Here is a 17,980-nt window from a genome sequence, read left to right as displayed (position 1 = left end):
TCAACAGTTATTGAACAATGGGCAAGGTGTGGTTTTTATCAACCCCATCTGATCATTTGGTATGTGGGGGCAGTGGCTGAAAAGGTGTGTAAAATGTGGATTGGACAGTAGTCTGAGGAGCACCTGGGGAGAGCATCCGGGAACTGCATCAGAAGTGACCGGGACAGGATGTGAGGCCTACAGACCAGAGGAAGCCATGATCAGCTGGTTAGAGAAAAGGAACCAGGCCACCATGTTCTGTGTTTGTCGGTAGCTATGATGATGTAGCCTTTGTTATTAATCTTTAAATGTAAATAACGTATATATATTTTTTTGTGTTAACTAATCCTTTAATTGTAACAATCAATTGATTTGCTGTTCAATATATTCATTTTAATACACACGTATTGGTGTGGATTATTTGTATGCTTCTCAAAAGAACTGTAACCCTATTAAGAGGGGTGATTATTAATATATATAGTTAAAATCTTACAACCGAAACGTCACATTGGCTGTATATGCACATTTACATATACACACACATACACATATAAATTTGTATGTACATGTATCCAATTACATATTTCAGCTGATAGACTCATACCCAAAAAGACTGAGTGCTGTAATAAAATCAAAAGGTGCTTCATCAAAGTATTAGCTTAAGGGTGTGCACACTTATGCAACCACATTATTTTAGTTTTTTTGGTTTTCTTCCCTGCACCTAAAAGATTTCAGTTTGTTTTTCAGTTGAGTGGTACAGTTTATAGGTCACATTAAAGGTGGAAAAAGTTCTGAAATGATTTATCTTTGTCTCATTTTTGTACAGCACAGGAACCCGACATTTTATCAGGGGTGTGTAGACTTTTTAGATCCACTGTATATCCATACTCACCACACACATTTATTGAAGTGTCATCAAATGCAACACTAAAAGATTATCATCAACAATCCCATCACTGAATAAATTGTGTTAAGGATAGGCAATAACAGAACTGAAACTAAACAAAGTAACATTCCATACATAAGCATTAAATATCTGTATAGATCTTGAGTTTATGTATCATTATTAGTCTCAGGTTGTGCTGGAGCCACAAGTAAAATAGGTCTTAACTATACACACTTCCTCAAGCAGCTAGCATCCAGCAGAGCTGCTAAGTACCAATTTCCCTGTCTTGTTAACAATCCTTTATTAAGGTGCCCATACATGGGCAGATTTTAGCTGCCGATATCCGTCCCTTAGACCGATTTAGCAGCTTAATGGCCCGTGTATGGGCAAAAACAACGGGCCTGCCCGACAGACATCTGGCCTGAAATCGAGCAGATTTAAAAATTATTCGGATTGGGGACTGCATCGGCTCATTGATGCAGTCCCCGAATTGACAGACGCCTATACTAGTCGTTCTAATTAGATAGTTTGGCCCCAGGGCCAAACGACTGAATAAGCCCGATATCATCATGTATGGCCATCTTTACAGCTTCAATTGTTTAATGCTTGTTTGATTACCATTTCTTGTGTGCTGAATTACCAAATCTCAGCGGGGAGCAGCATATTTAGCCATGCCAGCCCAACCAGCCCCCAAGGCAGCACAAATATGTTTGGTTAATTAAAATAAGAATGCATTTACAGTGAGAGGCCATTAAAAGAGAAATCCAAAAAATGTATTTATAAAAAACATACATAAAGTCCTTCCCCAAGCACTTCTGCAATTTTTTGAGCTTTTTGTGATACTTTATTTATTACAAAGCTAATATCATGCTTATGGCTCAACTGACAGTCAGCAAGCTTAAGGGTTATATGAATACTGGTGCTTAGAAATAGCGACTGACAATCTGGGCCTTCACAGCAAGATTCTGAGCTAAAAGCCTGCCTTGCAATTTAAAACGGTCAAACTAATATCTCAGAAATCACCTAGAAATTGAAAATTCATGTAGAACGCAAAAGTGTTTGCAGGAAATTTAAAGGTTACAATTTATTTTAGGAAACCTAAGCAAGCACTTAAAAGAACATAACTCCTTGCATAGTAGCCTGGCCAAATTAAACTTCTGTATTCAAAGGCAGCAATGCAAACCATTGAGCCGTATAGTGGGGATATTTGCCAATCTTGGTTATATTGATTTTAGGGATGCACCAAGGATTCAATTTGGGATTTGGCCTTTATCAGCAGGATTTGGAACCAGCCGAATCCACGTGCCTAGCCATACATGAGCTCATTTGAACACACAGATATGCTTGCTTGTTGGGAGATACAGTTAATCCTATGAATGGAATATTAACGTGCTTGCTTGCTTCCAGTGCTGCTACTCTACTTGAAACTACTATGCCACTAACTTGTGGATGAACACTATTTATACATTTATGGGCGTAATTGAAATTAACCTTTATTACCGTCTTATTTGCCGACATAAGAACTGTACTTGCAACAGATTTTAGGGTTTTATTGATCTTCTGTTATACACATCTTGTGTGTGTGTGCGCCATTTTAATCAGAAAAACTTACGTTAGATTTCTTAACCTTGCTTCATTTGGCATCATTGGCGAGGGAGCGCCATCTCTTTCCCAGTGTGTAGGTTTAGATAAGTAAATCTGTTCAAATTTTAACAGGTACCTAGGCTGCAGAAAAACATCAATAAGCAACAGTTAGATGAATACATACAACTTTTAAGAAAATTTCAAATATTTTGAAGGTTGACAGAATGTGTATTAATATATAAGAGGTCCTGCTGCATAACAGGAGAGAGTAAAAATGCATTAATGTTTTGTTTTTTTATAATGTTTTTTTTTTTGTATTTTTATTTGACAATGCTTGTTTTTTTCAGCAGGGCTTTATGGGGTTGTTCATGATAAACAGCTACTGGCTGTGTAATTACAAGGAACAATTTCAGGCGTTTTTGGGTTACACAGCACCCAAAACAATAACATGTTACATTAACCTAGTGTCAACGCCACAGGTAATATTTTCTTGCTTGCAGATCATGCCAGCTACCTCTGTATAGCTTATCATTTAGAATGCAAAACGTATGAGGTGGTTCTATTTCCATGCACTAAGTGGCTAGAATGGTTTTTCTGTGAGTGTGTTATTTTTAGTGAAATTAAAAAGGTTTAAAAATTTTTTTTTTGCATATTTTGCCCTGTTTGTACATAGTACATTCTAATTATTTTGCACCTTAGACAGCCATGCACAAATCACGTATTACTTTAGGTTGTGCATCGAACTGAAAGAAAGGTCTTGAACAAGCTATCCCATAATGCTGCAACACTTAAATACCGTCATTAATGCAATAAATATTGTATCTGAAAGTAAAACAGACTTATGTGCTTATATCCTTTGAGTACTTGAAGAATAAGTTTCCCACATTTCCCACCATTTTTTTCTGATTGCCTGAAAAAGCAAAATGGGAGCCCTTAGGGGCTTCTATGTGGGTATGCTATAATCATACCCCAAGTCGAAACACTAGAAAATTATATAAAAAAAAAACCAAAACACTTCCCTGAATGTTATTTATGGTTTTAATTCGGTCAATGAATTATATGACTAATTAGGGTTAATTAGCAGAGTGTTTTTTTGGAGGAGTGCAGTGCTGAGGAAAATGCAATTTGGATCTACTGAGGAAAAGTGAGGCAGAGGATCTGAAGCAGTGTGTGGTGCTGAGAAAACAAAAGGTAAGGGGCCGCTACTGGGACAGATGCACATGCAATATCTACTGAACCCTGCACTTATTGTTCAACTGCAGCAGTATTTTTCTTTTGGTCTTGAGGTGCAGTGGACAAATTAGACGGTCGAAGAGAAGGTGGTATTAAGGTGCCCTGCTGGTTTATTTACGCACTGATACCAATTGTGTGAGACTAAACAGAGTGACTGTTTTAGAAGATTTTTTTGGAAGCGCTTATTTATTTTCATTTTTTAAAGCATCATTTGACAGATTCCATTCTAACCTGACAAGATTTGCATTCCTTTCTATGTACCTGTCCAATGCCTGTCAGATATCAGCCGGGCAGACCAATAAGCTGCACTCTTAGGGGCACATTTACTAAAATCCAATTATTTTGGCGCTTAAAACACAATATGGTAAAAAATCGGAGTCATTTACATCCCCAAAATCTCAAATTTTTTCGAGTTGAAAGCATTGTTAAAACTCGAAAAATTTGAGATTAAATGGCATTTGTTTCCATTAAAGGAGCACTGGCACTCATTGTTGGAAAATAATAATGTGTTTTAGCTTCAGCCAAAACTGAAAAACAGCTGAGTGAAGCTGAAAACTATGAGGGGATTAATTTGTCCTTTAAAGACAGGCTGTTAATGACTATGCTATTCGTCTGCTATTCTAAGCTTCCATAGGACTCAATGGTACTCGACAGAGCAAACCTGTCAAACTTATTTTACAAAACAAATGAACTAAAGATTAATAAATCACAAATTATGGGAGTTATTTTCGAAAAACTCAAATTTTTCTGGGAATAATAACGAAAAAATCGAGTTCTGGTGAAAACCTTGTTAATCTGGAAATTATCTAGAAGAAAAAAATCCAAATTTATCTCATAATTGCTTAGTAAATGTGCCCCTTAGTCTAGAGGAGTAGAATACGTAGCGAATATCAACTTTTGTCCACCTTACTAAGCATTACATATTAGGCTTTATGAACTTAGAGTAGAGAAAATTGGCTGAGGAATTGCTTTCAGAAGGTGGCTGTCAATGGTACATTTTTACTTTACATATGGTTCTTAGTGAGGTTCTGCACTTGTCCCTTTACTATTTAATTTATCCGGTAATGACTTAGAGGTGGGCATTGTAAACAATGTATTGGTGTCTGTAGATAACAAAACTATGTCAACCAATTAAACATAGGGTCATCCTATGACAAGGGCCAACAAAGTTTTGATCTATATTAAAGAAGGTTTAGTGACAACGTTTGCCAAACATATTAGCTTCTCACTGAATAAAGCTTATCTTATTTATTAAGATTGCAATTTAGGTAAAAAAAAAAAAAATAGTGTACTAGATGGTTGTGTATCTAAATGATAGCAGCCCAACTGCTAGCTGATCAAGAGGAAGGCAAAAACCCATTCTGAAGATTCATTTTCCCCAGAGGGTAAAAACTCCTAAAATTCCTGACACAGAGGATGGCAATTAAAATACTGTCTGGATCAAATTTTGCTTAAGCACATTTAAAGAAAAAAAAAAAAAAAAAAAAAAAAACCATTGAGTTCGACCATTTATGTATAAATGAAACCTGGCTAACTGCTAGTTGATCCAGAGGATCAACCCATCTTTACTGGATTTTGTTTTGCCATCATCAGTAAAACCAACATAAGGAATATGCAACTGTTGTACTCATGTTGGCTGTCTTTCAAGTTCAGAAGCAAACAGAAAAAGTTTTTACACCTTCCCTTTGATTAGCAAATAGAAAAAATAAGCATGTGCTTTGGGTTAAAAATAAATAGGTTTTTAATATCAATTTTTTTGTATGTATCCCACTGTAGTATTAAAAAATATGCATGCAACATTATGAACTCACAGGCTCTTCTACTTCTCCTGTTGTATGTTGAGCTTCAGCTTGAAGATCTATAGGTGGGGCATCTTCTACAATTCTCTGTACAGACATCTGTATGAACTCATCAAAGGAATCAAGCTGCTGCCGTACCAAGCCCTTTTCATCAAAATACGAGCTTTTTTTTTTAAGAAAAACAAAATAATGGAAAATGCATGTAAAGCATTACAAGTTTGTGTTACAAAACAGAATATGTACTATAATGCAACAAGATTTAGAAAGAAGCTGCAGATAAAGCTGGCTGCTTCTCCAGTAAAAAAAAACTAAAAAAAAAACACATATGCGCAAAAGATCTAGAGGTGCAGAAGATTAGTTATCACAACACTGGTTCATCCAGACCAATCTGGTTTTATCCCCTCCAAATCCACGGCCATCAATATAAGAATTGATTTCTTATATTTAATTTACAAATAGCACATGACAATGGTGGAACACGCTTAGTGGCATCCATTGACACCGTTATAGCATTCAATTCCATGGAATGGCCATACCTACGGCAAGTATGATGTACAGTAAACCCACAGAGAATTAAACCCCTCTATCCCCTCTCCTGTTTGTCTGATTAGGAGAGCTATGGGTTTTATTGCCAGAGCAAACCCCCCAGGTTCAGGGACTAAAATATTAAGGCGGAGAAGATCTCCCTTTATGCTGATGATACCCTCCTATACATAGCAAACCCAGGAAACTCCATGTCAACAACTATATTTTCTCCAGACATAAAACAGAAAAAATATGACCCCAGACCCAGGGTTAAACTAAAGTGGGAGGAGAGCGGTCTTCACAATTCAACTCAATTATGCACCATACCTACCTAACACCAAAGAATCTGCACTTAATGGGTCACGCAGAGCACTCCAGATGCATTTGCTGCAATGTCTCTGATGCTGACTTCATACATTTATTATGGTACTATCTGGATTTCAGAGGTTCTGGAGATAAGTCATACACTCTCAGATGTACTCTCCTAACTTAAAGTTTTAATGCCATTTATATGTCTGTTGGGTTTGTTATCCAGGACTGCCTCCAGACTACTTATGCGAACACTTTTGTTTTACGCCAACAAAACAGTTGCCCTACACTGGAGGAGTCCTTCTCCTCCATCACTCCATAAATGGATAAAACTGGTATATTCCTGGCTGGAGCTCTACAGATTAACCTACCAGGCCAGAGGATGTCTGCATAAGTTCGAGAAGATATGGAATTATTGGCTTAACTCGTCTGTAACTTAAGTCTCCTAAATGCACACTCCAACTTCTACCTCTCTTCCTTCTCCCATTATATGTTATTAATTAATAAAAAGTTACTTTTAAAAAAAAATGCTGTTACCACTGGGCTGACAATGACTAAACTAACAACACATGGGCATGTTTTCTGAGGCTTATTTACTTTTAAAAGAAAACAATCAAGAAAAAAAGTTTCCAAGGTGCTTTTTTGTCCTTACGACATCCAGTCCAATCCAAATATATATTAATCTTTATTGCTATAATATCTGCATGATTACTAGTGGATCTATAAGCATGTTGGAAAGTGTCTTAACATACTTCACAGTCCAGTGGAACCACCCAAACTCAATCACAAAGACCATATTAATGTGATAGAGCCTTTCATAGGCGACTATGTGCCACCCTGGTGCTATGTTCCTGATGCCATTTTTCTGCATTACTACTGCAGAACATGATTGGAATCTGCACTAGAAAAGCTAACATTTCTAGTTAAAGTACCAGTATTTAGTTACCAGGGTTTGATTTCTGCTGCCCCTTCTGCTCAGAAACATGGTTTTCTGAGACAAGGTTCTGTGTAAATATTTTTACATCTATATCAAGTAACATGTCAGGCAGTTAACTATTAACATATATCTACCAAAATGAGAATTCTTGTTGTGTCATAAGCAAAATAAAAAATACAAACCAAACAGTCTTACCTAATAACAATCCAACATGCCTCCTGCCACAGGTCTGGAGTGATTTCATCATCATCTTCATCATACTGCATATCTAGCAAAGCAAAATATAATTATGTAGGAGTAAAACATCTTTTACACCATCCCCTTTAAAAGTAACCAACAGAATGGGTAGCCTTCACAAAACATATGTTTTTTTACTTAGTTAATAATACTAATTAACAGTATAGTTAATTAATAGTACTTTCTAAGTTTTTCTAAAATTTAAGTTTAAATAGGAAATACTCTATTTCCCAACTCTCATGTTTCCCAGGACCACTTGGTAAGCCAGTCTGCCAACTTTTTACAGATTGATTATATAGGTTTCACAGCAGTTCTAGGGAAATGCCAGAAACTAATCTTAAAGTAGAGGGAAAGTTTAAATCACTGGGCAACTGATAGGCAGGTGCTCCTGTGCTCCAGAAGGCACATGCCTGCATGTCTGCACCCCAATGAAATTAAGATGAAGAAAGATTGAGTTTAGAATTTTTGCAGAAATACCCTGGGGCAGTGCAGTTTTCTGCTAACACAAGACAGGTGTATCATGTAAGCTATTACAATCAGTTGGGGGATGCCTAACATTTAGAATATCTTGCAAATATTATCAATACAGACAAGCTGGTACTTACATAAAGAAATGCCAAATGCTTGAAGGATGGTAACATCGTCTGAAAATGCCAATGCCTTACCAATCACAATCTAAAACCTATTAAACCATGATTTACTTCATTTGTTGGCGACAACAGGTAGCGAAAAGAGAAAAAGCATTGTGTCGAACAAGATACAGCGCCCTTACCTTCATCAGCATCGTACATTTTGAGAGAGTATAAGTCACAGTATATACTAGGAACAAATATGCTAAACCTTCAACGCGCTGCAAACAATCAGGATCGCCACTGCGTGAAGAGACCGCTTGAGTTTTGGAACAAGAAGTGACGAAAACAAAACTCATCAACACTGCTTCCGGTTTCAGAACAGGAAGTGACGAGAAAGACAATGCGCTATTTTTTCACATTTCTCTAACGCCAATGTTTTCGGGTGGTTGCAGCTAGTTCCTTATCCTCTGTAAGAACATTGCGGCATCACGTGACAATACCATGTGATCGCACTTTCGAGGCTAAGGCTATGTTTTAGCGGCAGATTGAAAAGAATCAAATTCTGCAAATGAGATCTTGGCTGGCTCAGGGAGATGTATGGAGAGAGAACACTTAAGGGAACATACTGTACTGTAAACACTTAATCCTCAGTGAACTGTTATGCGGGAACATATGAGGCTCATTTACCAAAATTGGGAAAATTTGCTTGTGGGCAGTAACCTTGTGGGCGTTTTTTAGCCAGCTGCATGTGGAACAATGAAAGAAACAATTTGATTTGTTGCCATGGTTGCTACCTATGGCCAACTTTGCTGGGTGTTGATAAATGAGTACTGCATACCCCCCAACTTTGAAAAGCAGAAGGAGGGACAAAAATATCTGCCACGCGTAGCGCGGCACAATTGTTAGGCCACACCCACTTTTGGCCACGCCCCCACCCAAACAGGCCCATTTTACAAAACCACGCCTGAAAAGCATAACATACACAAAGCGCACCATAAGACAGACACGGTGGCCCCAATCATTTTATGACATATTGTGGCCCTAAGGATTTCATTATGCACTATGGCACCTGTATTTAATGACAGACTCATGACGGACATAGGTAGGCAGGGCCCCCTAAAATATAGGTAGCCAGGTGTTATATTTTGCATTGGTGCTAGAGCAGGGACCCCCTAAAATACTGCTGGTCCTCCCCCGGTGTCCCCATACTATGGGCCGCTCCCAACTGCAGCATCCTCCCCAACATCCTTCAGCTCCCCCCAGCATCCACCCAACATCCTCCAGCTTCCCCCAGCATCCCACCCAACATCCTCCAGCTGCCCCTTCCCTTCCTCCAGCTCCTCCCAGCGTCCTCCCCAACATCCTTCAGCTTCCCCCATCGTCCTCCCCAACATCCTTCAGCTTCCCCCAGCGTCCTCCCCAACATCCTCCAGCTCCCCCCAGCGTCCTCCCCAACATCCTTCAGCACCTCCCAGTGTCCTCCCCAACATCCTTCAGCTTCCCCCAGCATCCACCCAACATCCTCCAGCTCCCCCCAGCGTCCTCCCCAACATTCTTCAGCTGCCCCTTACCTTCCTCCAGCTCCGCCCAGCGTCCTCCCCAACATCCTTCAGCTCCCCCCAACATCCTTCAGCTCCCCCCAGCATCCTCCCCAACATCCTTCAGCTCCCCCCAGCATCCACCCAACATCCTCCAGCTTCCCCCAGCATCCCACCCAACATCCTCCAGCTGCCCCTTCCCTTCCTCCAGCTCCTCCCAGCGTCCTCCCCAACATCCTTCAGCTTCCCCCAGCGTCCTCCCCAACATCCTCCAGCTCCCCCCAGCGTCCTCCCCAACATCCTCCAGCTCCCCCCTGCGTCCTCCCCAACATCCTTCAGCACCTCCCAGTGTCCTCCCCAACATCCTTCAGCTTCCCCCAGCATCCACCCAACATCCTCCAGCTCCCCCCAGTGTCCTCCCCAACATTCTTCAGCTGCCCCTTACCTTCCTCCAGCTCCTCCCAGCGTCCTCCCCAACATCCTTCAGCTCCCCCCAGCGTCCTCCCCAACATCCTCCAGCTCCCCCAGCGTCCTCCCCAACATCCTCCAGCTCCCCCAGCATCCTCCCCAACATCCTCCAGCTCCCCCAGCATCCTCCCCAACATCCTACAGCTCCCCCCAACATCCTTCAGCTCCCCCCAGCGTCCTCCCCAACATCCTCCAGCTCCCCCAGCGTCCTCCCCAACATCCTTTAGCTGCCCCTTACCTTCCTCCAGCTGCCTCCAAGGGTCCTCCAGCTGCCCCTTACCTTCCTCCAGTGTCTTCCCCAGCATCCCCCTGCTTTCTGCAGCTCCCCCTGCTCCTACCACCATCCGGCTGCGCCCCAGGGCTCTTTTTCTCCTCCTCGTGACGTCACACGCACGGCTCTTGTTAGCGCCGCAGCTTCTGCACTGTGAAGGCCTTTATGTTAGAACTGAACTGAGCAGCGCAGAAGCTGCGGCGCTAACAAGAGCCGTGCCTGTGACGTCACAGGAGCGGAGACCTTTAAAAGCGGGACAGATCCGTGTCTCTCCGGGACTGCGGGACAGGGTAGCAAAATCGGGACTGTCCCGCGTAAAGCGGGACAGTTGGGAGGTATGGTACTGTGTCATGACGCAGGGGAGGCTTACAAGGCGGTTTACTATGCCAACCAATGCTGGGAAGGGATTAATTGTGTATAGATACACTGTTCCATTTGATGCAGGGGTGGGTTAACTGTGCCCCTTGATGCAAGTTGATAGCAATAGTAAGGGACTCACTGTGTACTTCATGCTGATAGGGATGCCTCTTGATGCTGAGAGGATCTCCAACTACTTTTCAGAGGCTCATGGATAAGGTGTTGTGCCCTCAGGTACTTGGTATGGTCATCTGGGCTGGTTAAGAGCTGTCTAGCACTCCTTAATTGAAGTTGGCTTGGCAGAAAATCCCATAGAATGCTACAGGTATTGGCTCTGTTATCCGGAAACCCAATATCCAGAAAAATGATTTCCTTTTTTGCTGTAATTATAAAACAGAACCTTGTACATGATCCAGCTAAAATAGAATTAATCCTTATTGGGGCAAAACAACCCTATTGGGTTTATTTAATGTTTGAATGAGTAAACCCCAGGTCCCAAGCATTCTGGATAAATGGTCCCATACCTCTATTGGGTAAAACTGAGACAAAGTACCTGGGATACATACCAGATAGTTGGCAGGTAAGACCTGTAGTAGACAGTGTAACAGTTCTCAGTTCCTAGAACAAAAATTGTAGTAGACAGTGTAACAGTTCTCAGTTCCTAGAACAAAAATTGAGGTAAGCGGGGGGGGTGGGTTATGGCCTGATGGCAAGCTAAGGCAGACGTGTTTCTCTCGTGCACGGTTCTCTATTATACTTTCATAATAGCTCTCACATTACCAGTATAGGGAAAACTCAGAAGAATCTACCCACTGGCTTGATCCCAAAACTCCTAGGGGTGAAGTAAAACAAGGATATTGAGAAATTTTTGAGAAGCTCCGCAAGGATGCTGAATGCTCAAAGAACTCCAATATGTGGGATGAGGAGGTTTAATCCCAATATCAGGGCTCTCTAGCTACACTAACAGGAGATATCCTAGATTCAGCTTCGCTCCATACACTGCATACCTCCCAACATTTGAAAAATGAAAAGAGGGACAAAAAGATTTGGCGCGTAGTGCAGCAAATTGTTTGGCCACGCCCTAATTGTCACACCCCTTTTTTTTTTCCAAAAATACTCCTTTTATGTAGTTGAAATGGTGGGATTAGACACAAAATGTGTTATACCCTCATACTGTACTTCCTAAGGAAAACAATATAGCAACAAGTTCCAGTACCAGTACCAGTTTTGCCCTCATACACAGTGCCCCCAATGGCCCAATAGACAGTACCCCCCATACACAGTGCCCCCATAGACAGTACCCCCCATACACAGTGCCCCCCATAAACAGTACCCCCATACACAGTGCCCCCATACACAGTACCCCCAATTTCCCCCATACACAGTACCCCACCATAAAAAGTGCCCCAATTGCCCTACAGACAGAAGCCCCCATACGCAATGCCCCCATAGAAAGTGCCCCCATAGACAGTACCCCCCCATAATCAGTGCCTCCATAGACAGTGCCCCTCATCTATTACGGAAATGCGGGACATTCATTGAACTATCCATAGTGCACTCGATCATTAGGAGAGAAGAGACAAAGGGCCGCATTATTGAGTGGTGCAGACTCAAAGGATGCGGGACGTACCCTTAATCCAATGCTGTTGCTGATTTAAGTCCGAGCTCCTCTCCCTGACCGCCACTCTCCCTGCCTCCCTCCCTCCCGTGTGTCTGTGCATCCATGCATACCTGGCGACTCTGGCTCATTGTGCAGATCGATCTATTGTGATACTAATATCTACAGTTAGTATTAATGTTTGTATATATGTATGTGAGTGTATAGGATAGGTCAGTACAATATAGTACAGTATAATCTCTACAAGTATGCATTTGATTTTTTTTACTTTCTTTTAACTTAATCAGTGCCTCAAAGGTGTTGCTGAACCTAAACTTTAATGCTTTATGATCTAATTTATATTTATTTATTTATTGGTTGTTGTACTTGTATCTATGTGAATTGTTACACTGGTGAATTGTTAATTGGTATTAGTGATGGTGAACATGATTATTTTTAGGTTTAAGTTTATGACATGGACTACTACTATGTGACTGTGCAAAAGTGACTGCTGCATGTTGTCTGTCTCTTTCTGATGAGTGTCACTAAGTTTAAGTTAGTGATCATTAGTTCAAGTTGCCAACTTGCCACTACCAGGAGGAATTCCACATATTCAAGCTATGCAAAAATGCAATGCAATTAATGGCAAAGCTTTCCTTGTACTAAGTGACTACTACTGGTATAGTATTACTAGTATTTCATTATGCTTGATGCCTTTATTAGAACAGTCTTTAACAGTCCAGTCTTCAACTGTCTTCAACTCAGTATGGCATGTACAGTCTGTGTGAATTCTGGACTTTTTCAATTCAATATGTCAATTCAATATGTCTTCTACAACTCCTCAATCAATAAAAAAGCAGCAGTAACACATCAAACATCTCTCTTTTTTATTTTATTTTTTAAAGTATAGCATAATAAAAAATTACAGTCAATTTCAGTTACAGTTAGTCACATACATTCTTATTTTTTTGGCAACTAAAAAGTGTTTACCATATATTACAATAATTAAACAAGCTGCAGGCAAAGGCTGGCTTTCTGTAATACCCCAGCCCTGCTCTACATATGTTTCCAATGTTTTCTGTAGCTTTAGTAAATGTTTTACTATCTACTCAATAGGATTCGGGTTCGGTTCGGGATTTAGCAGAATCCTTCAGGGTGGATTCGGGGGTTCGGCAAAAAAGTGGATTCGGTGCATCCCTAGTTTGCTTCAGTAACACTACTATAGTTTATATAAACAAAGCTGCTGTGTAGCCACAGGGGCAACCATTAAAACTAAAAAAAAGGAGAAAATGGTACCAGTAACATACATTTGTTTCAATAAAATGGAAATATTGGCTGCCTATTAAAATAGGATAAAAATGTTGGCAAAATGTTCTTAAAGGGGTGGTTTATCTTTAAGTTTTTACTTTTTAACTTTTAGTATGTTAAAGAATTGCCATTTCTAAGCAACTTTTCAACTGGTGTTCATTATTTATTTGTTATAGTTTTTGAATTATTTAAACAAAATACAGCCTTCTAGTTAGCACGCCGGACAGCCACAGTATCCAAAACTTCAGTCTTTATTCATTTCCTTAAAAACATTGAATTATTTGCCTTCTTCAAACTCTTTGCAGTTTTTAAATGGGGGTCACTGACCCCAGCAGCGAGGCTGTGAGGCTACAGTTTTATTGTTATTGTTACTTTTTGTTACTTTCTTGCACATCAAAACCATGAGTAGAGGGCCTCACCATAACATTACCCCCCTCTACAGGGGGCCACTGGACCCCTAGGTTTATCAGTCAACCTAGAGTGAAATTGAAGCTTAAGACAGTCAGTGCAAACATCTGACTGGGACCCATTGTTTCTCCTCAGGACCATAACCTTTCCAGTGAACAAGATATTGCAGTTTACCCTTGGAAATGTGAGAATCAACTATACTCTGTACCATAAATTCAGGCTGACTATCGACCATAACTGGGGGGGAGGAGAATGCTGACGAACTGCTCTGTTTGGTTTCATCAAAGAAACATGAAATGGTTAGAAATTTTAAGCTCAGGAGAAAGCTGTATCAGGACAGGGGCAGAATTAATAATTTCTGAGATAGAAAAAGACCAATGAACTTAGGTCCAAACTTAGCAGAGGGAAGTTTTAAAGGTTGTATTTCTAGGCTGTATGTTCTTAGAGGATAACCATACCCTATCATCAACCTGATACTCAGGTGACTCTTTCTGATGCCTGTCAGCAGCTCTCTTTTGGGCAACCACAGAAATGGAAAGAGAGTTTTGAACCTTCTGCCAAATTTTGAAAAATTGTCTAACCACAGAGTTGGTAGAAAAGGCCATTAAATGATGGCAATTATCTACAAAGAAAAGGAATTCGCCAGTGGACGCATGAGTAGCATTATTATCCCTTTCACTGCCAGCCGTTTTGGTCAAAGCGGAACTTGTATTGCCAGACAGTTTTTGAACATTTTGCACTGTTTCACTTTAGGGGCCTTTTCTCGGGGGGACTTTTAGTTTACCCAGGAAAACAATATATTGTTTTATCAGGACAACTTAAGCTTTCAAAATATGGTAGAATTTTTGTGTAATTCCAATTCTGTAACAAGATATAGGCTTCTAAATGTCTAAAAATGAAAAAATATATCTAATTTTCCATAATATAAACACACATACTAGAAACAAAAATTATTTTATGCATTAAAATACAACTGATTTGGAAAGTCCCATGTCTCCTGAACATGCCAATACCAAATATATATATATAGTTTTATGGAGATTTCTCACTTGTATAGGTCAAAAACTCGCAGCAGTACACTACCAAATTTCCAAAGCACTTGTCCAGAAAGCTGCATACTTTAGATTTCAAGGCCAAAAATTCCACTAACAGAAGGTTTATCCCAGAAAATTGTACATTTTTGGAAAGAACAGATTCTGGGGAATCCAGAATAGGCACCACTGTCTGTCTACTCTAAACTATCAAGTCGCAATGCTTTCCTAAAATTATTGGTTTTTATCAAAATTTGTGAAATTTTTAAAAAATCGCTTCAAAGCTTCCAGTCTATAGTATCTCCTACAGGTCATAAAGTAACCAAATAAAACACCCTAAATATGAATGCCAGGGATCCACTGAACAGTTTAATGTCCAATATGTATAAGTTTACCTAAGTATGTGGCATGTAGGGGCCCCAATGTGAACATACCCCCATATGATCTATCATTTCTGTGATTTTATCTCAGCTCAGCAAAATCAACACATTTACATCATTATATGTGGGATAAAGCTAGTAAAAAGTACACTGACCCCAGAAAGACATATATTTTTGGAAAGTACACATTCCTCCGAATCTAAAATGGGTACCAATGTCTTTCTACTCCAAAGTACCAAGCTGTAAAGCATTCCTAAAGTTGGCAATTTTGATAACATTTCACAAAAAGCTTCCACTTTGCAGCATCTTCTCTCCCATGTATCATTAGGTACCAAGATAAAACACCCTGAATTTGAACGCCAGGGGTCCACTGAACAGTTTGATACCTAAAATGTATAGGTTTACCTAAGTATGTGGCATGTAAGAGCCTCAGTGTGAACATACCCCCATATGATCCAGCAAAATCAACACATTTACATTTACGTAGGATAAAGCTAGTATGCTTGGAATGTACACATTCCCCTGAATCTAAAATGGGTACCCATTGTGAGGTTTGATATAATATCTTATGTTCTCATATCGATATAATCATATATTCATATATGCATGTATTTTGATACTTTGATACACTTTGATGCTTAGCATATCATACTCCATTTTAGAAATGTATCTCCATTTTGTAACAGCAAACAGCAAGGCTTGAACATCCCATAATAGTTGTTTTTCCCAAATAGTACCCTTGCACAGCTTGCACCTTAAAAAATATATGTTTGAAAAACAACTTAATCTTATCTGTGCACTCTTCTACTCCTTGTGTCCTCCTTAAAATTCCTGTCCCGCATTAGCCATCCTTGAAGGCCATCTTTCAAGCTAATGAGGTTCTACTCTATTTTTTATAATGATTCCTTTGTATCTGCACATACACAAGGGGTATAAAAGCTATGATCACGTAAGAATAAACTGAACAAGTTTGAACTTCCATTGTGGTTGTGTCCTTCTTGTTCCTGTATATACGTCTTTGTCCTGGCAGGAGAGCTTCCACGGATTACTACATTTACAGCCTGCGGTCAGGAACCCTAACACCCATGTCTTTCTACTTCAAAGTACCAAGCCGCAGAGCTTTTCTAAAGTTAGCAATTTTTATGACATTTCCAAAAATCCCCTCAAAGCTTCCACTTTGCAGCATCTTATCTCCCACATAGTGTTAGGTACCAAGATAAAACACCCTAAATTTGAACGCCAAGGGTCCACTGAACAGTTTGATGCCCAATATGTATAGATTTACCTAAATATGTAGCAATGGGAACAGACCCCCATATGATCGATCATTTAAGCTCCTGCAAAATCACATTTACATGCTTTATGTGGGATAATGCTACAAAAAATGCACACTCACCCCAGAAAGCCATATATTTTTGCAAAGTAAACATTCCCCCGAATCTATAATGGGTACACATTTCTTTTTACTCCAAAGTGCCAAGCCGTAAAGCTTTCCTAAGTTTGCAGATTTTTATGACATTTCAAAAAATCGCATAAAAATGTTGCAATTTGCCGCATTTATCTCTCACAATTTCTTGATAAAGATCAGATAAAGGCAAATCACCCCAAATAGGAACACCTGAGGTCTACTGAAGAGTTTGATGCCCAATATGCATAGATATTCCAAAGTCTGTGGTATGTACCGACCCCAAAATGAAAATAGTGCATATGGATTTCTCGCCTGCCAAATCAGCTTTTGCATACAAAGCCCCCTGTCAGCGTATTATGTGCCGTAACACCCCCTAACTATACAGAGACCCCCAGAAAACCATATAGTTTTGAAAAGTACACATTCTGACAAATCCAACATGGGTAAAGGGTCCTTTCTACACCAAAGTACCAATCTGCAAAGCTTTCCTAAAGTTAGTGGTTTTTATGACATTTCAGAAAATCGCCTAAAAAATTTGCTGGATTTATCTCACACAATTTCTTGTGTACAAAGGCAAATCACCCCAAATAGGAACACCTAAGGGCTGATTTACTAACCCACGAATCCGACCCGAATTGGAAAAGTTCCGACTTGAAAACGAACATTTTGCGACTTTTTCGTATGTTTTGCGATTTTTTCGTACGAATTTTTCTTTACCAATACGATTTTTGCGTAAAAACGCGAGTTTTTCGTAGCCTTTACGAAAGTTGCGTAAAATCTTGCGATTTTTCCGTAGCGTTAAAACTTACGCGAAAAGTTGCGCCTTTTTCGTAGCGTTAAAACTTAAAAGGTGCGAAGTTTTGCGTAAGTTTTAATGCTACGAAAAAAGCGCAACTTTTTGCGCAAGTTTTAACGCTACGAAAAATCGCAAGATTTCGTAATGGCTACGAAAAACTCGCGTTTTTACGCAAAAATCGTATTGGTAACGAAAAATTCGTAAAGACGCCGAAAAAATCGCAAAAAATACGAAAAAAATCGCAAAATACCGATCTTTACGAAAAAAACGCAATCGGACTCATTTCGACCCGTTCGTGGGTTAGTAAATCAGCCCCCTAGGGTCTACTGAACAGTTTGATGTCCAATATGCATAGAT

General features: G+C 39.9%; 1 protein-coding gene across 2 annotated transcripts in view; it reads right to left on the bottom strand.

Annotated features, from left to right (window-relative positions):
* Positions 1-8,473, bottom strand: part of polr2b (polymerase (RNA) II (DNA directed) polypeptide B, 140kDa) — a 67,431-nt gene extending 58,958 nt beyond the window's left edge. Inside the window, exons 1-5 of one of the 2 annotated variants that reach the window (XM_018096491.2) lie at positions 8,262-8,473; positions 8,095-8,171; positions 7,448-7,520; positions 5,494-5,644; positions 2,478-2,590 (exon numbers count right to left, since the gene is read on the bottom strand). In XM_018096491.2, coding sequence (XP_017951980.1) covers positions 2,478-2,590; positions 5,494-5,644; positions 7,448-7,518 — 335 coding nt within the window. In that variant the 5' untranslated portion in view covers positions 7,519-7,520; positions 8,095-8,171; positions 8,262-8,473. The remainder of the gene's footprint in view (positions 1-2,477; positions 2,591-5,493; positions 5,645-7,447; positions 7,521-8,094; positions 8,172-8,261) is intronic. The other variant, XM_002937552.5, reaches the window with a different exon arrangement.
* Positions 8,474-17,980: the final 9,507 nt, after the last annotated feature.

The sequence above is a fragment of the Xenopus tropicalis genome, chromosome 1 (genome assembly GCF_000004195.4).
Source record: "Xenopus tropicalis strain Nigerian chromosome 1, UCB_Xtro_10.0, whole genome shotgun sequence".
NCBI classification, from domain to species: Eukaryota; Metazoa; Chordata; class Amphibia; order Anura; family Pipidae; genus Xenopus; species Xenopus tropicalis.
This window is presented reverse-complemented; position numbering and strand designations above follow the sequence as displayed.